The 18,602-nt window shown below is 48.8% G+C and overlaps 1 protein-coding gene across 1 annotated transcript; it reads right to left on the bottom strand.

Annotated features, from left to right (window-relative positions):
• Positions 1-12,338: 12,338 nt before the first annotated feature.
• On the bottom strand, positions 12,339-18,263 carry bhlhe22 (basic helix-loop-helix family member e22). Its single transcript, XM_003219622.3, has one exon. It carries the CDS (start codon positions 17,141-17,143, stop codon positions 16,199-16,201), a length of 945 nt encoding a protein of 314 aa, XP_003219670.2. The 5' UTR covers positions 17,144-18,263; the 3' UTR covers positions 12,339-16,198.
• Between the last annotated feature and the right edge of the window lie 339 nt (positions 18,264-18,602).

Genomic DNA, 18,602 nt, shown 5'->3' on the forward strand with positions numbered 1-18,602 from the left:
GGCAAGGCTTTTGCATTGTGTTGTTAAGTTTTATATTTCTGGGGCGTTTAGTTGTTATGCCAAGTTTTGTATTTCTGGGGCGTTTAGTTGTGTTGTTATAGTCACGATGTGTTGTTGTGAGTTTTATGGGTCCGGATTGTAGTTTTGTGGTGTGGTTGTGTTGTTACAACCTGGAGGGAAGGCTTTTGCGTTGTGTTGCTAAGTTTCGTATTTCTGGGGCGTTTAGTTGTGTTGTTATAGTCACGATGCGTTGTTGTGAGTTTTGTGGGTCCTGTGTGGTTTTGTGGTGTGGTTGTGTTGTTACAACTGGGAGGCAAGGCTTTTGTATTGTGTTGCCAAGTTTTGTATTTCTGGGGCGTTTAGTTGTGTTGTTATCGCATGATGCGTTGTTGTGAGTTTTGTGGGTCTGGATTGTGGTTTTGTGGTGTGGTTGTGTTGTTGTAACCTGGAGGCAAGCCTTTTGCATTGTGTTGCCAAATTTCGTATTTCTGGGATGTTTAGTTTTGTTGTTATAGTCACTGCGCAAACAACTTTATCATTTTATATATATAGATTTAAGATCTTGTCTGCAAACTTACAATTATACTTCAAAAAAGTTCTCAAATTATCCTTGCTAATGGGATTACCCCATAAAATGATGTATTTGTGTATTCATTTATCAACTATATTGTATGAAGCAGTAAGACACTTTACACATTTCAAAGGTTTGCAATGTAGCAAAGCATTGCCTCTTTATTCTATATTTGGAATAAGTGAAAATATACAGAATACAGTGTGAACATGGTTAGATAATATTGAAAAAATGCTATTGACTTTTGATTATTGTCCTATTGTGAAGCCTCTTCAGACATTAAATCTGGTCTTTTTCGTAACCCTGATCTGTACATGCCTTCACATGACTAGTTAAAATTATTCTGCTTTGAGATGAACATAGATTAAAGAAACGTGATTTCCAAGTGATGTGTCAATATTGAATGCAGGCTCTTTTCTGTTTTAAAACATGGTGGAGAACAGTTAACAGAGAACCCTTGAACAGTTAACATCAACACAGGCAAGAAAATCCAAGGTGCTTCATACAGATCAGTAAATGTATTACAGTACTACCGATGATATATCATTCTGCACTTGCCCTTATAGGTTCTCTAAATAGTCCTGGTGTTAATCTTGGGCAGGCAGAAAGTCAATACTTTTGTTATTTCTTGCCTTGTGAACTACTCTAATACCTATTCAGCACCATCCATTTTGCCACTTAATTTCTCACCATGAATTATATCCAGTAATGTTTAAAATGTGAACTGAAAACCAGTCAACCCTAATTAGAATTTCAGGTGTGGTGCCTGATCTTTGGAAAGAAAATACCTGGACCTGTAATTAAACAATCTGGCAGTGTACTTTCTAGTTATAATCTTCTTCTAGACTGTAAATAAATAACACATGAATTATGTTGTAAAAATATAGTATACTATCCATTCTACAATTATCTGTGTGTGCATGGAATGATTTGAAGCAATCCTAAAGTCTTCTGCAGCGCTGCTGACATTGTGTCACAATTGTGTATTTAGATTATGGTGAGCAAGTCATTCCGAAAGACATTGTTTGTATTCGTTATTGTGGAAAATTTTAAAACAGATTGGACCAGGGTTCCTAATCATAAATATATAACTTGATGAGACAAAAGGCAATAAAAATAGGATATTGTTGCAGATAAAGAACAGTCTATCTCTCTGGGTTGCTGTGAGTTCCAGAAGCATTCTTTCCTGATGTTTCACCTGAATCTATGGCAGGCATCCTCAGTGGTTGTGAGGTATGTTGGAAACTAGGCAAATGGGATTTGTATATCTGTGGAATGTTCAGGGTGGAAGAAAGAACTGGTCTGTTTGAGGCAGGTGTGAATGATTCAATTGGCCACCTTGATTAGCATTGAATAGCCTTTCAGTTTCAAGGTCTGGCTGATTACTGTCTGGGGCAGTGGTTCTCAACCTGGGGTCCCCAGATGTTTTTGGTCTACAACTCCCAGAAATCCTAGCCAGTTTACCAGTTGTTAGGATTTCTGGGAGTTGAAGGCCAAAAACATCTGGGGACCCCAGGTTGAGAACCACTGGCCTGGGGAATTCATTTGTTGGGAGGTCTTAGCTGGCCCTGATTGATTCATGTCTGTTTTCTGATTGGTGTTCTTTATTTACTGACCTGATTTTAGAGGGTTTTTTAAAAATACTGGTAGCCAGATTTGGTTCATTTTCATGGTTTCCTCCTGTCTAATGAAATTTTCCACATGCTTGTGGATTTCGATGGCTTCTCTGTGTAGTCGGACATGGTAGTTGTTAAGAGTGGTCCAGCATTTCTGTGTTATCAGATAATACGCTATGTCCCTCTCCCTTTGGAAATCTGGCTGATTTTTGTCACAACTCAAGAAACAAATCCATCCTTACAAGGGGCAGAGATACAGACTCAGACTGCACAGGCTCAGAGCAAGTATGTAGTCGTATTTTGTGTTGTTTTCTTCTCAACTTAGGGCGCACTTACACTGTAGAACTAATGCAGTTTAACACCACTTTAACTGTGTAACTCAATACTACGGAATCCTTGGATTTGTAGTTTGGTGAGGCACCAAAACTCTTTGGCAGAGAAGGCTAAAGACACTTATGATTCCATGGCATTCAACTGTGGCAGTGAAAGTGGCATCAAACTGCAGAATTCTACAGTGTAGATCAGGCATGGGCAAAGTTGGGCCCTCCTTCCAGGTGTTTTGGACTTCAACTCCCACCATTCCTAACAGCCTCAGGTCCTTTCCTTTCCCCCCTCAGCCGCTTAATGAAGGGGCCTGAGGCTGTTAGAAATGGTGGGAGTTGAAGTCCAAAACTCCTGGAAGGAGGGCCCAGGTTTGCCCATGCCTGGTGTAGATGCATCCTTGGTCCCACACAGCTTCATGTGCCTGGCCCTTGGGGCAGTGAGCACAGATGTACACCCTCACATTGTTTCATTGTGACTCAAATTCCTTTAGCTTTTTTGCAGGAGACACCCTTACCTGTGGGCCCAGCTAATTCTCCTTCCTGCCCTGAACCCTGTCAAATGAGCCGCACATTTTAGGCCCTGCTGCGTCTCTGAGTGTGTTTGAATTTTAAAACGCAGCCATAAAAGAGGCTTTGGAACACCTCGTAAATCGCCTTGCTTGCTCTTTTATTGCAGCTCCTCTGCGTCGCCTGGAAAGGAAGGGCAAGGGCAACCACGGGGCTCCTGGGGAAAGAGTTCACTCCTTCGGTGCCTGGGCCTTTCTAAGGGCAGCTTAAGCCCATTAGGCCGGGTTTAAGGAGGAAGCGGGTCTCAGGCGGTGGGGCCGTTCAGCAAAGAGGCTTGCGTGCAGCCATTCACCTGCCCTTTCCCCCCACAAACTACTCTTGGAGGGATTTGTGGCAAAGAGAAAGAAAGGGTGGAGAGGAATCCTTCAGCTGGGACTGGGGGTTAGGCAAAGCGAAGGGAAAAGAAAGTCCCTTCTTCTAAACTCTGGAAAGGGGTTTTTCTATTGAAGGAAATGCAGCTCTGGAGCTCTCAATAAAGACCTACCGATGAGAGCAGGCATGTGGGGGGACCACCCCCGAAATTCTCAAGGTGGTCCGCGAAAAGGCCTTACATTTATTATTTAAACTGTTATGTTTATTCATATCATGCTCAATATATCCCATATGCATGGGGGTATTGGGATAACGATACAAAAGGTTTGCTAGGGTAGATCCTCTCTCACTCAGACTCAGCCCCCCAACCAAAAATCCCAGCCCATCCTTAACCAAAATCCTGGCTATGGGCCTGGATGAGACAAAGTTCCTTTATATAGAGCTGGGCATGTTTAGCCTGCAGAAGAGAACCACTGATCTACAATATCTAAGAAATGCCAGTTTGAAACCACTTCAACTGCCCTGGCTCCCTGCTATGAGTTGTAGTTCGCCGAAGCACCAGAAGCCTGAAGACCTTGTGTGCCTACAACTCCCAGGATTCCATCGCATTCAGCCCTGGCAGTTTAAGTGGGGTCAAACACTGCATTCATTCGGCAGTGTGGACGCGCTGACGCGCTCCTCGTCTCGGTGGCGAGGCCTCGCAGTGGGCAGGGATGTGTTTCTATCAGGTTTGGAAACCCACCCAAACTTTTTTCGCCGAAGAGTCCAAACACGCGCCGAGACTCCGAGGAAGAGCGCAAGAGTGTGAAAGGGAAACAGAGAGAGGGGGGGGGTAGGGGGGGAGAGAGAGAGAGAGAGAGAGAAAGGGGCGTGGAAAGGGGAGTGTCCCAGCCTCCTCATTGGAGGAAAAAGAGGAGAGGAATCCCAGGTCAATTAGCAGATCTGGAAAGAAGCTCCGGTGGTGCAATGGATTAAACCCTTGTGCCGGCAGAACTGCTGATCGACAGGTCAGCCATTCGAATCTGAGGAGAGCTGGTGAGCTCCCTCTGTCAGCTCCAGCTCTCCATGCAGGGACATGAGAGATGCCTCCCACAAGGATGGTAAAACATCAAACATCCCGGCATCCCCTAGGTAACGCCCTTGCAGGCGGCCAATTCTCTCACACCAGAAGCGACTTGCAGTTTCTCAAGTCTGTCCTGACACGGAAAAAAATTCAAGCAAAGATATTTCTGCTCTGATGTTTCTCTGGCCCTGTTAATTGCATGCCGAGGCGCCCCTTCCGCTCCTCCCGGCCCCTCCCCTTCTCCTCTCCCCTCCCTCGCCTTAAATCACCTTTTCATTAAGGGTTTTTAATAAGAAAACGCACCCGGCCTCCATCCATCCATCCATCCATCCACTCTCCCCTCCCTTCCCTAGTTCACTCACCCGGCCATCCGCGGATTCCCTCCTTCCTTCCTTCCTTCCTTCCTTCCTTCCTTCCTTCCTTCCTTCCTTCCTTCCTCCCTCCCTTCCTTCCTTCCGGGTGCCGAGCGAGGCCAAAGAGGGAAAGGGAAAGGGAGCGCGCCTGGCGATGTGTCGGCCAAGTGCCGGATCCCCTTTTCCTCGCCGTAATGAGTTCCCATAGCACCCCCTGCGTCAATGTGCCCAGAGCACACCATTAACAGTTAAACGGAGGATTCAATTTAACACATGATTATATCTTTCATAAGTCATTACATTAGGAGAGTCAATGTCACTCACGCTGGGACGATCGCGGGATTAGAAGGGGGGCTGAGGAGAGGGAGAGGGAGGGAAGGGGAAAGAGAGGGATAGAGGGAGCAAGAGAGGGGGAAGGAAAGAGGGGGAAAGACAAGAAAAGGGAGGGAGGAGAAAGGGAAAGAGAGAGGGAGGGAGGAGAAAGAGAGGAAATGGAAAGGGAAAGGGAAGGAAAAGAAAGAGAAGGAGAGAGGGAGCAAACGAGAGCAAAGGAAAGAGAAAAGGGGGGAAAGGCAAGAAAAGGGAGGGAGGAAGAGGAAGAAAGAGGGAGGGAGGGAGGAGAAAGAGGGGAAAGCGAGAGAGAGAAAGCGAAAGAAAGAGGAGGGAGAGGGAGCGAGAGAGGGAAAGAGAAAGGGAAAGGGGGAGGGAGGGAGAGAAACAGAAACAGAGAGGGAGTAAAAGAGAGCAAAGGAAAGAGAAAGAGGGAGAAAGACAAGAAAAGGGATAGAGGGAGCGAGAGAAGGGGAAAGAGAGAGGGGAAGAAAAAGGAGAGAGAGGGAGAAAAACAGAAACATAAAGAAAGAGGGAGCAAAAGAGAGGAAAGGAAAGAGAAAGAGGGAGAAAGACAAGAAAAGGGCGGGGGAAGAGGGGGAAGGGAGAGAAAGAGAAAGAGAAAGAAAAAGAAAGGGAAACAGGAGAGAAGGAAAGGGAAGGAAATAAAGGGAGGTGAGAGAAAGAAGAGAGGGAGCGAGAGAGAAAGCAAAGGAAAGGGAAAGAGAAAAAGGAAGTGGGGGAGTAAAAGAGATGGAGAGGGAAGAGAGAGAACGGGAAAATAAAAAGAGGGATGGAAAAGACAGAGAAAGGAAAAAAGGGAGCAAGAAGGGAAGAGCGAAAAGAAAGAGAAAGGGAGGGAGATAGAAAGGGAAAGGGAAAGAGAGAGATTGCCTCGCCTTGGCAACCAAGGTTTGTGTTTTTCGTGTCAGGAGAGACTTGAGAAACTGCAAGTCGCTTTTGGCGTCTGCAAGAACGTTGCCCAGGGGACGTCCGTCCGGATGCTTTACCATCCTGTGGGAGGCTTCTCTCACGTCCCTCCGCGTGAGCTGGAGTTGACAGACAGGAGCTCACCCCGCCTCACGGTCAGCAGGCTCTACTTTGGAGGAGGGGTGGGTTGAAATGAAACAAAAATTTCTAAGGGGAAGATTTATTTCTGATGAAGTGATCCACCCAAAGGGCGGGGGGGGGGGGGGGGTCGAGAGAGAGAGAGAGAGAGAGAGAGAGAGAGAGAGAGAGAGAGAGAGAGGAGATCATTCAGGCAACTCTCCGGCCCTTTTTGGTCGGTGCTTGAGCTGCCTGGCCGACCAGAGCGAAACCTTCGAAAATGCCGAAGTCTCTCTCTCTATGCCTCTGGTTTCCACACCTAATTGTACCAACAGAACTTGCTGGAGAAAACGGCGGGGAAAGGGGCGTGTATGGAGTGGACTGGAAACATGTCAGGGCTGGCTTTGGGACAATCTATCCCAGACCATCCAGTGCGTTGGCCCTCCTGTCGAGGAGAAAGCAGACTCAGTTCTCCAGCTGCAGATCAGAGAGGCGCCTGCCCTTTCCGATGCCCCCCCCCCTCCCTGCCATCCCACTCCGAAGTAGAACTTCTTGGGACTCTTGAGTTCCTGGAGTCCCAGTTTACTCCTTGAGGACAATGTTTCTCAAAAGAGGGTGGACCATTTATTTCTTCCCAGACTGTCAAAATCCAAAGGGTTTATCAGTAGCTCAAGGGATGCCTGGTAGGGAAAACTACCCTAAAATGTATCAGAGCATCCAAAAATCCAACAGGATACAAAAAGTGGAGCATTCTGCGCATAAGCCAGCAGAGCGTGAGGTGCCCTTGGTTGTGGCTTCAAAGAATTCAGAGCTTAGGCAGGCAAAGATGCAGAGTCCGATCTTAAAAATCACAAAAGGTTTATTCACAATAAAAAAAGAAAAACTGCATTTCTTAATCATTAAAAACTTGGTCTGAGCTACTCTAACACCCATCTCTTCTAAGGTTTCAAAGAGAGGGGGAAACACCAAGCCCTACACCTCTCTGTCACACACGCAGAGGGAGATCTCTCACAGCACACAGAGCGCATTCTCTCCATACTAAGACGAACTGAAATCGGATTTTAAAAAGCTTGCAGTCGAAAAGTATCCATTCTACACAACCAATCAGAATAGGAGCAGAAACAGAGAAGAGAGAAGAAATAGATGCATTCCCAACTGTCATACAGGAGACCTGGAGGAAGGGAAACCCTTAGTCTTGACTAAGCTAACTGAACTGTTCCTCATTGAGGACTTGAGACATGGGCAGTGTGGGGTTGAATTCCAACAATGCCAACTCCTAGAGCACTGAGTTAGCTCTCATGCTGATAGTAACAAAGAGGGGGAGGGGGTCTGTGAATGCCCATTCAAGAAACAAAATCTCACATGGGTCCCAAACTTTTCGTCTTCTCCTTCAAGAAAATGGAGTCTGGTGAAAGCCAGAGACATAGAGTCCTAGAGTTGGAAGAGACCTCAAGGGCCTGCCATGCAGGGACATGCAATCAAAGCACTCCCAACAGATGGCCATCCAGCCTCGGTTTAAAAACCTCCAAAGAAGGCGACTTTATCCTGTTGGCGCCAGCAGCATATTCCAGTGCGGAACAGTTCTTACTGTCAGCAAGTTCTCCCTAATGTTAGGTGGGATCTCTTTTCCTGCAAATTGAATCCATTGCTCTATGTGCTAGTCTCCAGAGAAGCCCCCTCCACAATGTGACATTCTATCAAATATTATGTCTACAATGTCACCCTTCTGAGCCCTCTTTCCTCCAAGCTAGACACACCCAGTTCCCTCAGAAGTTCCTTATAGGGCTTGGCTTCCAAACTTTTGATCATTTTGGACACCCTTCCTTCTCTTGACACCTTCGACCTTGTCAATATCCTTCTTGGATTGTGGGGCCCAGAACTGGACGCAGTATTGTTCCAGGTGAGGAATGAAATATGTAGAACAGATCTAAACACTGTACTCCTATTGATGCAGACTAGAACTTTTGAAGCTGCCCCATCACACTTCTGACTCATGTTCAGCTTGTGGTCTACTAAAACTCCTCCATCCCTTCCACATGGGCTATTTTCTTCTTCTCCAAGCCAAACATACCCAGTTCCCTAAGCCTTTTCTCGCGGGGCTTGGCTTCCAGGCCTTGGACCTGTTTTGCTTGCCCTTCTCTGGACAGGAAGGCAAAGGGTTTCGTTGGAAGCAACCCTGAGTTGTCGAAGGCTTTCATGGCCCAATCACTGGGTTGCTGTGAGTTTTCCGGGCTGTATGGGCATGTTCCAGAAGCATTCTTTCCTGACGTTTCGCCTGCATCTGTGGCAGGCATCCTCCGAGGTTGTGAGGTCTGTTGGAAACTAAGCAAGTGGGGTTTATATATCTGTGGAATGTTCAGGGTGAGAGAAAGAACTCTTCTCAGTTTGAGGCAGACGTGAATGTTTCAAATGGCCACCTTGATTAGCACTGATTAGCCTTTCAGTTTCAAGGTCTGCCTGTTTACTGCCTGAGAGAATCCTTTGTTGGGAGATGTTAGCTGGCCTGATTGTTTCTTGTCTGGAATTCTCCTGGTTTTGAGTGGTGTTCTTTATTCGCTGTCCTGGTTTTAGAGTTTTTTAAGATATTAGTAGCCAGATTTTGTTCATTTTCATTGTTTCCTCCTTTCTGTTGAAATTGTCCTCATGCTTGTCTGTGTAGTCTGACATGGTGGTTGTTAGAGCAGTCCATCATTTCTGTGTTCTCAAATAAAGAACATCATTTAGAAAACAGAAGAATTCCAGATATTAATCAATCAGGGCCAGATAACACCTCTCAACAAAGGATTCCTCACAGCCAGACTTTGAAGCTGAAAGGCTATTCAATGCTAATCAAGGTGGCCAATTGCAACATTTACACCTTCCTCAAACAGACAAGAGTTTTTTTCTCTCATCCTGGACATCCCACAGATATATAAACCCAACTTGCCTAGTTTCCAATAGACCTCACAACCTCTAAGGATGCCTGCCATAGATGCAGGCGAAACGTCAAGAAAGAATGCTTCTGGAACATAGCTATACAGCCCGGAAAACTCACAGCAACCTGGACTTCCTATTTCTTCTCCAAGCTAAGCATACCCAGTTCCTTAAGCCTTTCCTCACGGGGCTTGGCTTCCAGGCCTTGGGCCTGTTTTGCTCGCCCTTCTCTGGACAGGAAGGCAAAGACTTTCCTTGAAAGCAACTCTCCTTGAATTTATTAGTCAGGAAGAGGGTCGAGGATTTCCGCCAAAGACTCCAGGAAGGGTGTCAAAGCCGCGGGCTTGCTTTTTGCCGGGCAAAGTGGCACCTTTCTTGACCGCCAAGCCTCCTCTCTTCGAAGGGAAGGTGGCTGGTCCTTTTTTTGGCAAGGGGAAATCCTCTCCGCTATTCATGTGCAAAAGACCTGGGTGCAGGAGAAAGGGGGGGGGGGGGCAGCCCTCCGGTCTTTTCTGCCTGGGCTGAATTCCTCCTCCGAGTGATGGACAGCAGAGACAGAACAATGCAAACGAATGGCCGCGTTGCTGCTGATCACTTTACCCCTTGATTAAAGACACCCAATTACGGCGCCGAACAGTGTCGTAATTATGTTCCTTAATCACATCCAGGAGGTCTAATTGCCTTAACGATGTGTTTCATTAAATGAATTTAGGTATTATAGTCGACAGTTTTCATACACAGTTGTTTTCAAATTAACATAATATTAGACATCGTCATGGAAATTGTTTTAATAATCATCATTAGGCGCGCCGGGGCTTTGTCTGGGAAATAAATACCGAGCGACGGTTGTCTCCGGGCGCCTCGGGGCTGAAGGAGGCCCACCGGCCGGGCCTGGGCGCCCATCCCGCCTCCAAAGTTACCGGTTGGCATTCGTGCTCCTCTCCTTTCCCCTCACCTCCACCCCTCATCCCCTTTCCTCACGAACCAAACACGGAGTGGAGAAGAAAATACCCCAGCTCCCCTCCGCTCTCCCAGCCTTTTGAGAAGCAGGGCGCAGGGGAAACTGGGACCCATTTACACCCACCATTTAATGCAGTTCGATTGCGGCGGCCAGAGAACAAACCCCCCAGAAGCCTGCGAGAGACAGCCCTTCACTCGCAGCAATAGCCTGTGGTTTCTGCCATCACCATCCCGGCCTCGAATTGGTTCCAGGATTTCCTATTTCTGCACAGCCAAAGCACTTTCTTCAGTACCAGTTTGAAACCGCATTATGTTGGGGAAACTAAAAAACAACCCTCAATTGGGGTGATTCCACCATAAATATAGCAGTGTAACAAAAGTAAACTTCATAACCAGCAGAAACTTACATGGGATGGGCTGGAATAAAAGATGGTTTAGGATTGCAGAATCAGAAATTCAGGTTCACAAATATTGATAAAACTCAAATAAATACATTGTTGATAGAAAAAGTCTTGGAGCTATCTCAGCTTACTACATCTCATCTTCTAAAGAGGTAAAGGGTAACGTCCATGGAGTTACATTTTGCCTAGAGAGAGGCAAAATATGCATCCTCGTAGATAGAAAGAACAGCAGAAGACTGAAAAATGGGGAATGGCTAAGGGCAATAAAACTTAAAAAGGAAGTTTCCTTACAGAATTCCATTGCTACATCATCAAAGGGATGAAAGACAGCGACAAGCAGGAAGAGGAAAGACAAAGCCCTTTTGGGAAAGCATGCATAGGAATGTGGGGAAAGGAATCCCTCAGCTTGGCCCTGTCTCTAGCTACTCATTAAGGACTGGAAACTTGAGGATACAAGAGACTGGTGCAGTTCAGGGATGAAACCCAACACATTAAATAGTCAGTGTAGACTGGGACCCCACAGGGGTTGGACTGAAGTTGCTTTTTGGCAGAGAGATCTGGCTGAAACTACAACTCCCAGGATTCCACAGCATTGAGCTATGGCAGTTCAAGTGGTGTCAAACTGCATTCAACTGCACAAGTCTCCTGTGTCATCAAGTCTCCAGTCCTCAATGGGTAGTTAAACTAGAGACAGGGCTAAACTGAGTGATTCCTTCCCCAACTTTCCTATACATGTTTCCCAAAAAGGTCTTTGTCTAGTCTTCCTGCTAGCCGCTGTCTCCTCCTCCTCTTTGATGATGTAGCAATGAAATTCGGCAAGGGAACTTCCTTTTAAAGTTTTATTGCCCTGGGATGGCCACGTGGCCATTCGCCATTTTTCAGTCTTCTGATTTTCTTTCTATCTATGAGGATGCATATTTTTCTCTCTCTCTAAGCAAAATGTAGCTGCATGGACATTTAACCTTTTACCTCTTTAGAAGATGAGATATAGTAAGCTAGTTAGGTCCAATACCTTTTCCATCTTCTCTTTTACTTCAGCAAAATATTTTTGAATCTAAAGTTCTGACTCTGCAATCCTGTGCCATCCTAAGGAACAGAAGCTTATCCCATCTCATTACAGGTAAGTTTCTGCTGGTTATGAAGTTTCCTTCTGGTCCTCTGCTATATTTATGGTGGAATCACCCCAACTGAGAGCTATTTTGAGCCTAGCACCTCAGATTCCCCAACAAAGAGTGTAGATGCACCTTGAGGTTCTGGAAACCCACTGGTCCCATTCTCTCAGTGGAAGGAGAGACCCCTCTTAAAGCCACCATTAGCCAGACAACACAACTTGAAGGAACACAACAAGAAGATCCTGGGGAAAAAAGGATGGAGAGTGTCAACTGCTATTCTAGAAGCCATGCATGGAAACCCACTGGGTGAACTTGAGAGTGTCACATACTCTCAGCCCCGAAAAGCCCGGGAAGGAACACACACAGCAAGAAAAAGAAGAGTGGGATTTGGCCCACTTCTCGTAGGACTAACAAGGAAAACGTTGGGCCTTTTTGGGGGTCGAGGGGTCTCGACGACACAGAGCCTTTCGTCCCTTTCTGAGAGCCAGCCCAAGCAAGCCGGCAATAGCAGGCTCTCCTCCGTGCTTTCCTTCCTTCCTTCCTTCCTTCCTTCCTTCCTTCCTTCCTTCCTTCCTTCCTTCCTTCCTTCCTTCCTTCCTTCCTTCCTTCCTTCCTTCCTTCCTTCCTTCCTTCCTTCCTTCCTTCTTTCCGTTTCCCATCCCTCCTCCTTCTGCCCAATTCAGCCCGAGAGGAGCAAAAAAGGGAACGGGCGGGAAGGCTTTTCTTTTCTCCCTCCTTTTCACAAAGCACATCGGGAGAAAGATTTGTTCAAAATAGTTTAATAATAAAGATTTTTTCCGAGATTACACACAGACAAACCGCCGTACAGGGCTGTCATCATCTGATTGACCTATTTAATATAGATCTCTCTCTCTTTCTTTCTTTCTCTCTCTCTCTCTCTCAGGCGCACACGCTTTACACATCCATGACCTGCCAACAGAGCCATCGCGGCCCTCTTTTTGCCATCCAAAGCTGACAGACTGCATTTGGATTAGCAGCAAACAAGTGAAAAAAGACCAAGCCTTAGAGAGAGGGGGGGGGGGGGAGGGAGGGAGGGGGGGGGGGAGAGAGAGAGCAGAGGGGAAAGAGGGAAGAAAGGAAAGAAAGATTTGCGGGACCCACTTGGATGGAGCCAATCCAGTTCTGCCAAAGGACTTCGGTTTAAGGTGGCTCAGGCACCGCTGGCCTATCTCTTGGTGATTTAAGGCTCAGAAGAGAAAACAAAACCAAACAACAAACACGTCTCACTACAAAGAAGGCTGTATCTACGCTGCCAAATAATGCAGTTCGAACTGCATGGTATGCTCAGTGTACTGCCACATAATGCAACTTGAACTGCACTGAGCTGCATGATAGGGGTCAACACTTAACATTATCATGCAGTTCAAACTGCATTATTTGGCAGTGCAGATCCAGCCTCCTTCCAAAGAAATGAAGTAGGGTTGCTGTGATTTTTACAGGCTGTATGACCATGTTCCAGAAGCATTATTTCCTGATGTTTCGCCCACATCTATGGCAGGCATTCTCAGAGGTTGTGAGGTCTGTTGGAAACTAGGAGAAAAGGGTTTATTTATATATCTGTGGAAGGTCCAGGGTGGGAGAAAGAACTCTTGTCTGCCTGAGGCAAGTTTGAATGTTGCAATTGGCCAGCTTGATTAGCATTGAATAGCTCAATGCTAACCATTGGCATTGGTGGGTCTTTCTCCCACCCTAAACATTAGATGTGGCCAAAATTTCAGGAAAGAATGCTTCTGGAACATAGCCATACAGCTCGGAAAACTCACAGCAACCCAATGATTCCGGCCATGAAAGCCGTCAATAACAAACTGAGTCTGTTTGTGATTCTGTACAGTACTTGGGATGAAGGCCCACAGAACTTAAGAGCAGGTTGTGTGTGCTCTTCGGGTGCATCGACACTATCAAATTAATTCGGTTTGAGGCCACTTTAATTCCCATGGTTATAGAACCCTGGGATTTGTAATTTGGTGAGGCACCAGCACACCCTAGCAGGAAAGGCTAAAGACCTTGCCAAACTATAACTCTCATAATTCCATAGCATTGAGCCATAGAAGCCAAAGTGGTGTAGAACTGCATTAATTTGACGATGTAGATGCATGTTAAATCTCTGGAATGAGACTAGGGGATGCATACAGATTATAAAATGAATGCAGTTTTTGACACTACTTTAATTGCCATGGTTCAGTGCTATGGAATCCTGGGATTTGTGGTTTGGTGAGGCGAGGCAAACAAGTGAAATTACAACTCACATAATCCACAGCATTGAGCAATGGCAGTTAAAGCGGCGTCAAACTGCATTCATTATACAGTGTAGAATGATGCACCCAAAGTCCATTTGGGAAAGGTGGGGGGGGGGGGGTCGAACAGTCAAAGCCATTTAATCTTACAATGCCAACAACATACTCTGCTGGAAGTAAATTCGATCAAGGAATTGACAGGACCAAGCAAATACAGTTGGGATGAGTGTGTAAAGGACCAGAAGTAACTTTCTCTGGATCCTTGTCTGGCAATTGTTAAACCACATCAGACCCCAGTACTTCGGTTAAAGGCTTATGGACGGGCTTGAAAAGAAATCCATACAAAATCATTTTGTTTGAGGGCAACAAGTATCCCTTTACTCTTTTGCCTTCTATCATCATTTATGGACAATGCATATGGTAGAAAAAAAGGAACTCAGACTGGATCTACACTGTCAGATAATGCATGATATGGTCAGTGTAGACGCATATAATGCAGGTCAAAGCAGTTCAAACCGCATTATTTGGCAATGTAGATCCAGCCTGAGCAACAACGATAAGTTTCAGCGAATATAACGTTCATAAACAGGTTTTCTTCAAACACACACACACAGACACACATATGCAAATCTGGCCTTATTCTCTCCCTCTGAGAAACAGAACACTACCATCTGGAAAAGGCGGGTTTTTCTGCAATTTCTTGACAAAGAGCCACTGCCTGATGCCTTGTTGTCACAGCAAATATCTAGAAACAGAAAATCCTTTCATGCCGCAAAGAGTTTCTCGTCGCCAACAGTCCAGTTCATGGAATCATTAAGAATACACCTTTCTTCTCATGTTTTTTTTGGACTGAAGCAATTTATTAAAGCTCAATTTATTACAAATACAGGGATGATGCAACTAAAAATCCAAGCGACCTTTCAGAAGCTTCATCAGGCTGGGAATACATCAAGAGATCTAGTTCCCTGGCAAATCAACGTTTGAAACACTTGGCACAAAGTTTAAGTTATCGGTCATTTGAAAAAAAGCATCTTTCTTTTAAATAATAATCATAATCATAATAAAATCATCACATAAAACCCATGACCTCAACACAGGAAGAGGGTTCTTGGCGTGAGAGGCAGGGCCACTGAAATAAATAGCATGTCTTCCCGCACACAGCATTGCAATGTGAAAAGAAACAAGGTGCACGTCTTTTCCAATTGAAAAATAAACCCGCAGAGCTTCCGCCACAGGGAGAGGAGCTCCTCGCCTCTTAAGAGTCCACCTTTTCCTCCCCAGCTCTGCGTACTTTCACAGGGAATTCAGTTCAGAGAAAATAATCATAATTCAAAATAATACACAGGTTTTCAGAGAGATTTTTGTGCAGACCTCATTATCTCAAGAAGTGAAGTCTACATTTCAAGTTTGCTCGGCTCAGAAGCAATAAAATCAAATAATAATTGTAGGTGGGGGCATGGATGGATACCTTTTGAAGTGCCCTTCTTGATTTGTCTGAGTTTACAATCCACCACTTGCACAAACCTTCCCCAGGTTCCCTTCCCAGTCCTTGGTTGCTTTGTCACAAAAGTTCACCCCAAACTCGGAAGTTTTCTAGAACTCAGGCGGGCAGAAGAAGCAGAAGGAGGCCGTCTCCCCCCAAATGCAGTTCCCTTTTTGGGTTCACACACACCCGAAGACATACACACCATCGCCGCGGCTGTGTGTGTATGTGTTTGTGTGTGTCTCAATGCCGCCCAGGCCCCAACTACACTGCTCATGTCGTGCAGTTCAAACACCGCAGAAGAACCAACTCTCACCAAGCAGCGAAAGAAAGAAAGCCCTGGTGAATGTGCCTCGATGCTGTTTGTTTTGGGTAGAGTGGCCATAAGGGCCTCACACAGGTTTCTTGCACAGCCAAAGCACTTTCTTCAATACAGGGTTGGAAACTGCGTGAGATGATGAGTGTAGATGGGGCCCTAGTTGCACTTCAGTCCCCCAAATCACCTCAATGTAGTTGTCCTTCAGATCGACTCAGTATAGATGGGACCCTAGTGGCGTTTGAGTTCCCCAAACCAGCTCAGTGCAGATGGGGCCCTAGTTGCACTTCAGTCTCCCAAATCACCTCAATGTAGACGGGGCCTTGGTTGCACTATAGTCCTTCTGATCGTCTCAGTGTAGTTGGGGCCCTAGCGGCGTCTGAGTTCCCCCCCAAGCAGCTCAATGTAGTTGCACTTCAGTCCCCCAAAGCATCTCCCCAAAGGCAGTTGCAGCACCAGCCGAAGCTGCCGGCAGGGTCCCGTGGAGGGAAAGAAGGGCCGGAGGAGGAGGAGGGAAGGAGAGTTCCCGGGAGTCCGCGCGTGTGAGTGCGCGCCTCTCCGCCGCTCCTTCCCTCCTTAAGGCTTGTCCGTGCACTGTTTGCAGAGGCTGGAGGAGACGCTGTTGAAGAGGGCGCACTTCTCGGGGCAGGCGGCGGAAGGCGGCAGGCCGGCGCTGAAGGGGTAGCCCGCGGCCGCCGCCTGCTCGTAGGCGCCCAGCGCCGGGTGCAAGGACGCCGCCGCCGCCGCCGCCGCTGCCGCCGCCGCCGCGGCCGAGGAGGGCAAGGAGGAGGCGGCGGAGAGGGCCTGTCCCTGGTTGAGGTAGGCGACCAGGCGGCGCATCTCGTCGAGGGCCTGGGCCTGCATGAGGATGTAGTTCTTGGCCAGGAGCAGCGTGGCGATCTTGGAGAGCTTCCTCACGGAGGGGCTGTGCGCGTAGGGGATGACGGCCCGCAGCTCGTCCAGCGCGTCGTTCAGGTCGTGCATGCGCCGCCGCTCCCGCGCGTTGATGTTCAGCCGCAGCGCCTTTTGCTCCTTGGACTTCTTGCCCCCGGAGGCCGCCGCCACCACGCTGCCCCCGCCGAGGAGGAGCCCGCCGCCCTCGGGGCCCTTCAGCAGCGAGCCCGCGGCGCCCCCCGCCATCCCGCCGCTGCCTCCGTTCCCGCCGGGACCCCGGAGCAGGAGCTCGCAGCGCCCGTCGCTGTCGTCGTCGGGGCTCTGCTCGCCGCCGCTGCTCTCGGCCACCGCCGAGCCCGGGCCGAACTTGAGGCACAAGGAAGGGTCGCCGGCGCCGAGGCCGCTCTCCGCCTCGCCCGAGGCCTCGAAGCAGCCCAGCGGGGAAGGCGCGCGCGGGTGGCGGGGCTCCCGGGGCGGAGCGGGCGGCGGGTGCGAGTGCGAGTGCGGGCCCAGGTCCAGACCCATCGGCGGCGGGGAGCGGAAGGCCGACTCCATCCTCTTGGCCGAGGCGCTGTAACTCTTGCGGAACAAGTCCTCGTCTGTCGGCAGGTGCAGCGCCCGCTCCATGGCGCTAAATGGGCGCCTGCCTGTCCCCTCCTCCTCTTCCTCTTCCTCTTCCTCTCCTCCTCCTCCTCCTCTTCCTCCTCCTCCCCCCAACCCTCCAAAGGTCGAGGGGTCTCCCTCAGAGGGACGGAGACGGCGCCGTTGCTGCTTCGCTCTCGGTGCCTTCGCGCTTTCTGCTCCTTCTTCTCCTCTCCGTTTGGAGTCTCCCTCTCGCGCTCTTCGGGGGCGCGCCTCCCCCCCCCCCCTCTCTGTTTCTCTCTCGCTCTTTCAATCTCAACTCTCAACGTGTCCCTCCCTCCCTCCTTCTCTCTCTCTCTCTCTCTCTCTCTCTCCCTCTCCCTCCTTCACTGCGCGTCCTCCTCTTCCCCTTTCTCTCTCTCTCTCTCCTCCTCTCCCACCCTGTGAAGGGCGCTTTCTGCTCCTTCTTCTCGGAGGCGCGCCTCCTCTCTCTCTCTCTCTCTCTCTCTCTCTCTCTCTCTCTCTCTCTCTCTGCTTCTCTCGGTGTCTCTCTTTCCTTCCTTGCGCGTCTTCCCCTTTCCCTCTCTCACACTCTCCTTCTCCGCCTCTCTCTCGCTCTCTCACCCTCTGAAGGGCTCAGGCATTGTGAGCTGCCAGCCAGCCTCTCGCGCCGTTTATCTTGCTTGGATTCACCTTCAAGAGATTTCCGGGACCCACCGAGGGGTGGCGAGGGGAAGGAGGGGAGGGGGGGATGAGAGAGAGAGAGAGAGGAAGAGCCCTGGCTCTCTCTGCTTCTGCCGCTTCTGCCTCCGCCGCCGCCGCAGCCGGGGGGAGCTTTTTACCTCATTATCTCGCCGCGAAGGTTATTCTGGAGCCGCCTCGCCTGTTGGGACCCCGCTCTCTACCCAATCAGGTTAACGTTTTAATTAATAGGATTAAAACGGTAACAAACGAGCCCAGGCGCGCGGCTTTGGCTCGGGACTCGGAGGAGTTCCTCCTTTTCTCTCTCTCTCTCTCTGTCTCTCTCACTCCGATCGCGGAAAAGAGAAGGAGGAGGAGGAGGAGGAGGAGGCGACGACAGGCAGCCGCCCGCGCTTCATAAAAGGCGCCCGCGCCATTCTTCTCGCGGCCATCTGTGGGCACAGCTTCGCGCATATGTTTGCAAGGCGTTGCGTCCGATTAGGAGCCCCAACCCCCCGCGCTCCCCGCCGCCTTGGAAGCGTGACACGTGCGGAGCTTCCTTCCCGAGCCCCTCCTCGGGTCAGGGCTGGACCCGGCCTGCGACGGCGAAGGGACAGAGGGGCGCCACCCGGGTGGGGTTTGGGGGAGGAGAGGGAGAAGGGGTGGGCCGGGCTGGGCTGGGCGCCATCCACGCGCCAGGTGCCCCTCCTTCCCCCTCCCACAGCCAACGGCGGACTTTGCGCGAACTTTGCCCCCACCACAACACGGCGCCCCCTCCTTCCCTCCCTCCTTGTTTTTTAAGTTTTGGGGTAGGGTTTCCCCG

Source organism: Anolis carolinensis, chromosome 4 (genome assembly GCF_035594765.1).
Source record: "Anolis carolinensis isolate JA03-04 chromosome 4, rAnoCar3.1.pri, whole genome shotgun sequence".
NCBI lineage: Eukaryota > Metazoa > Chordata > Lepidosauria > Squamata > Dactyloidae > Anolis > Anolis carolinensis.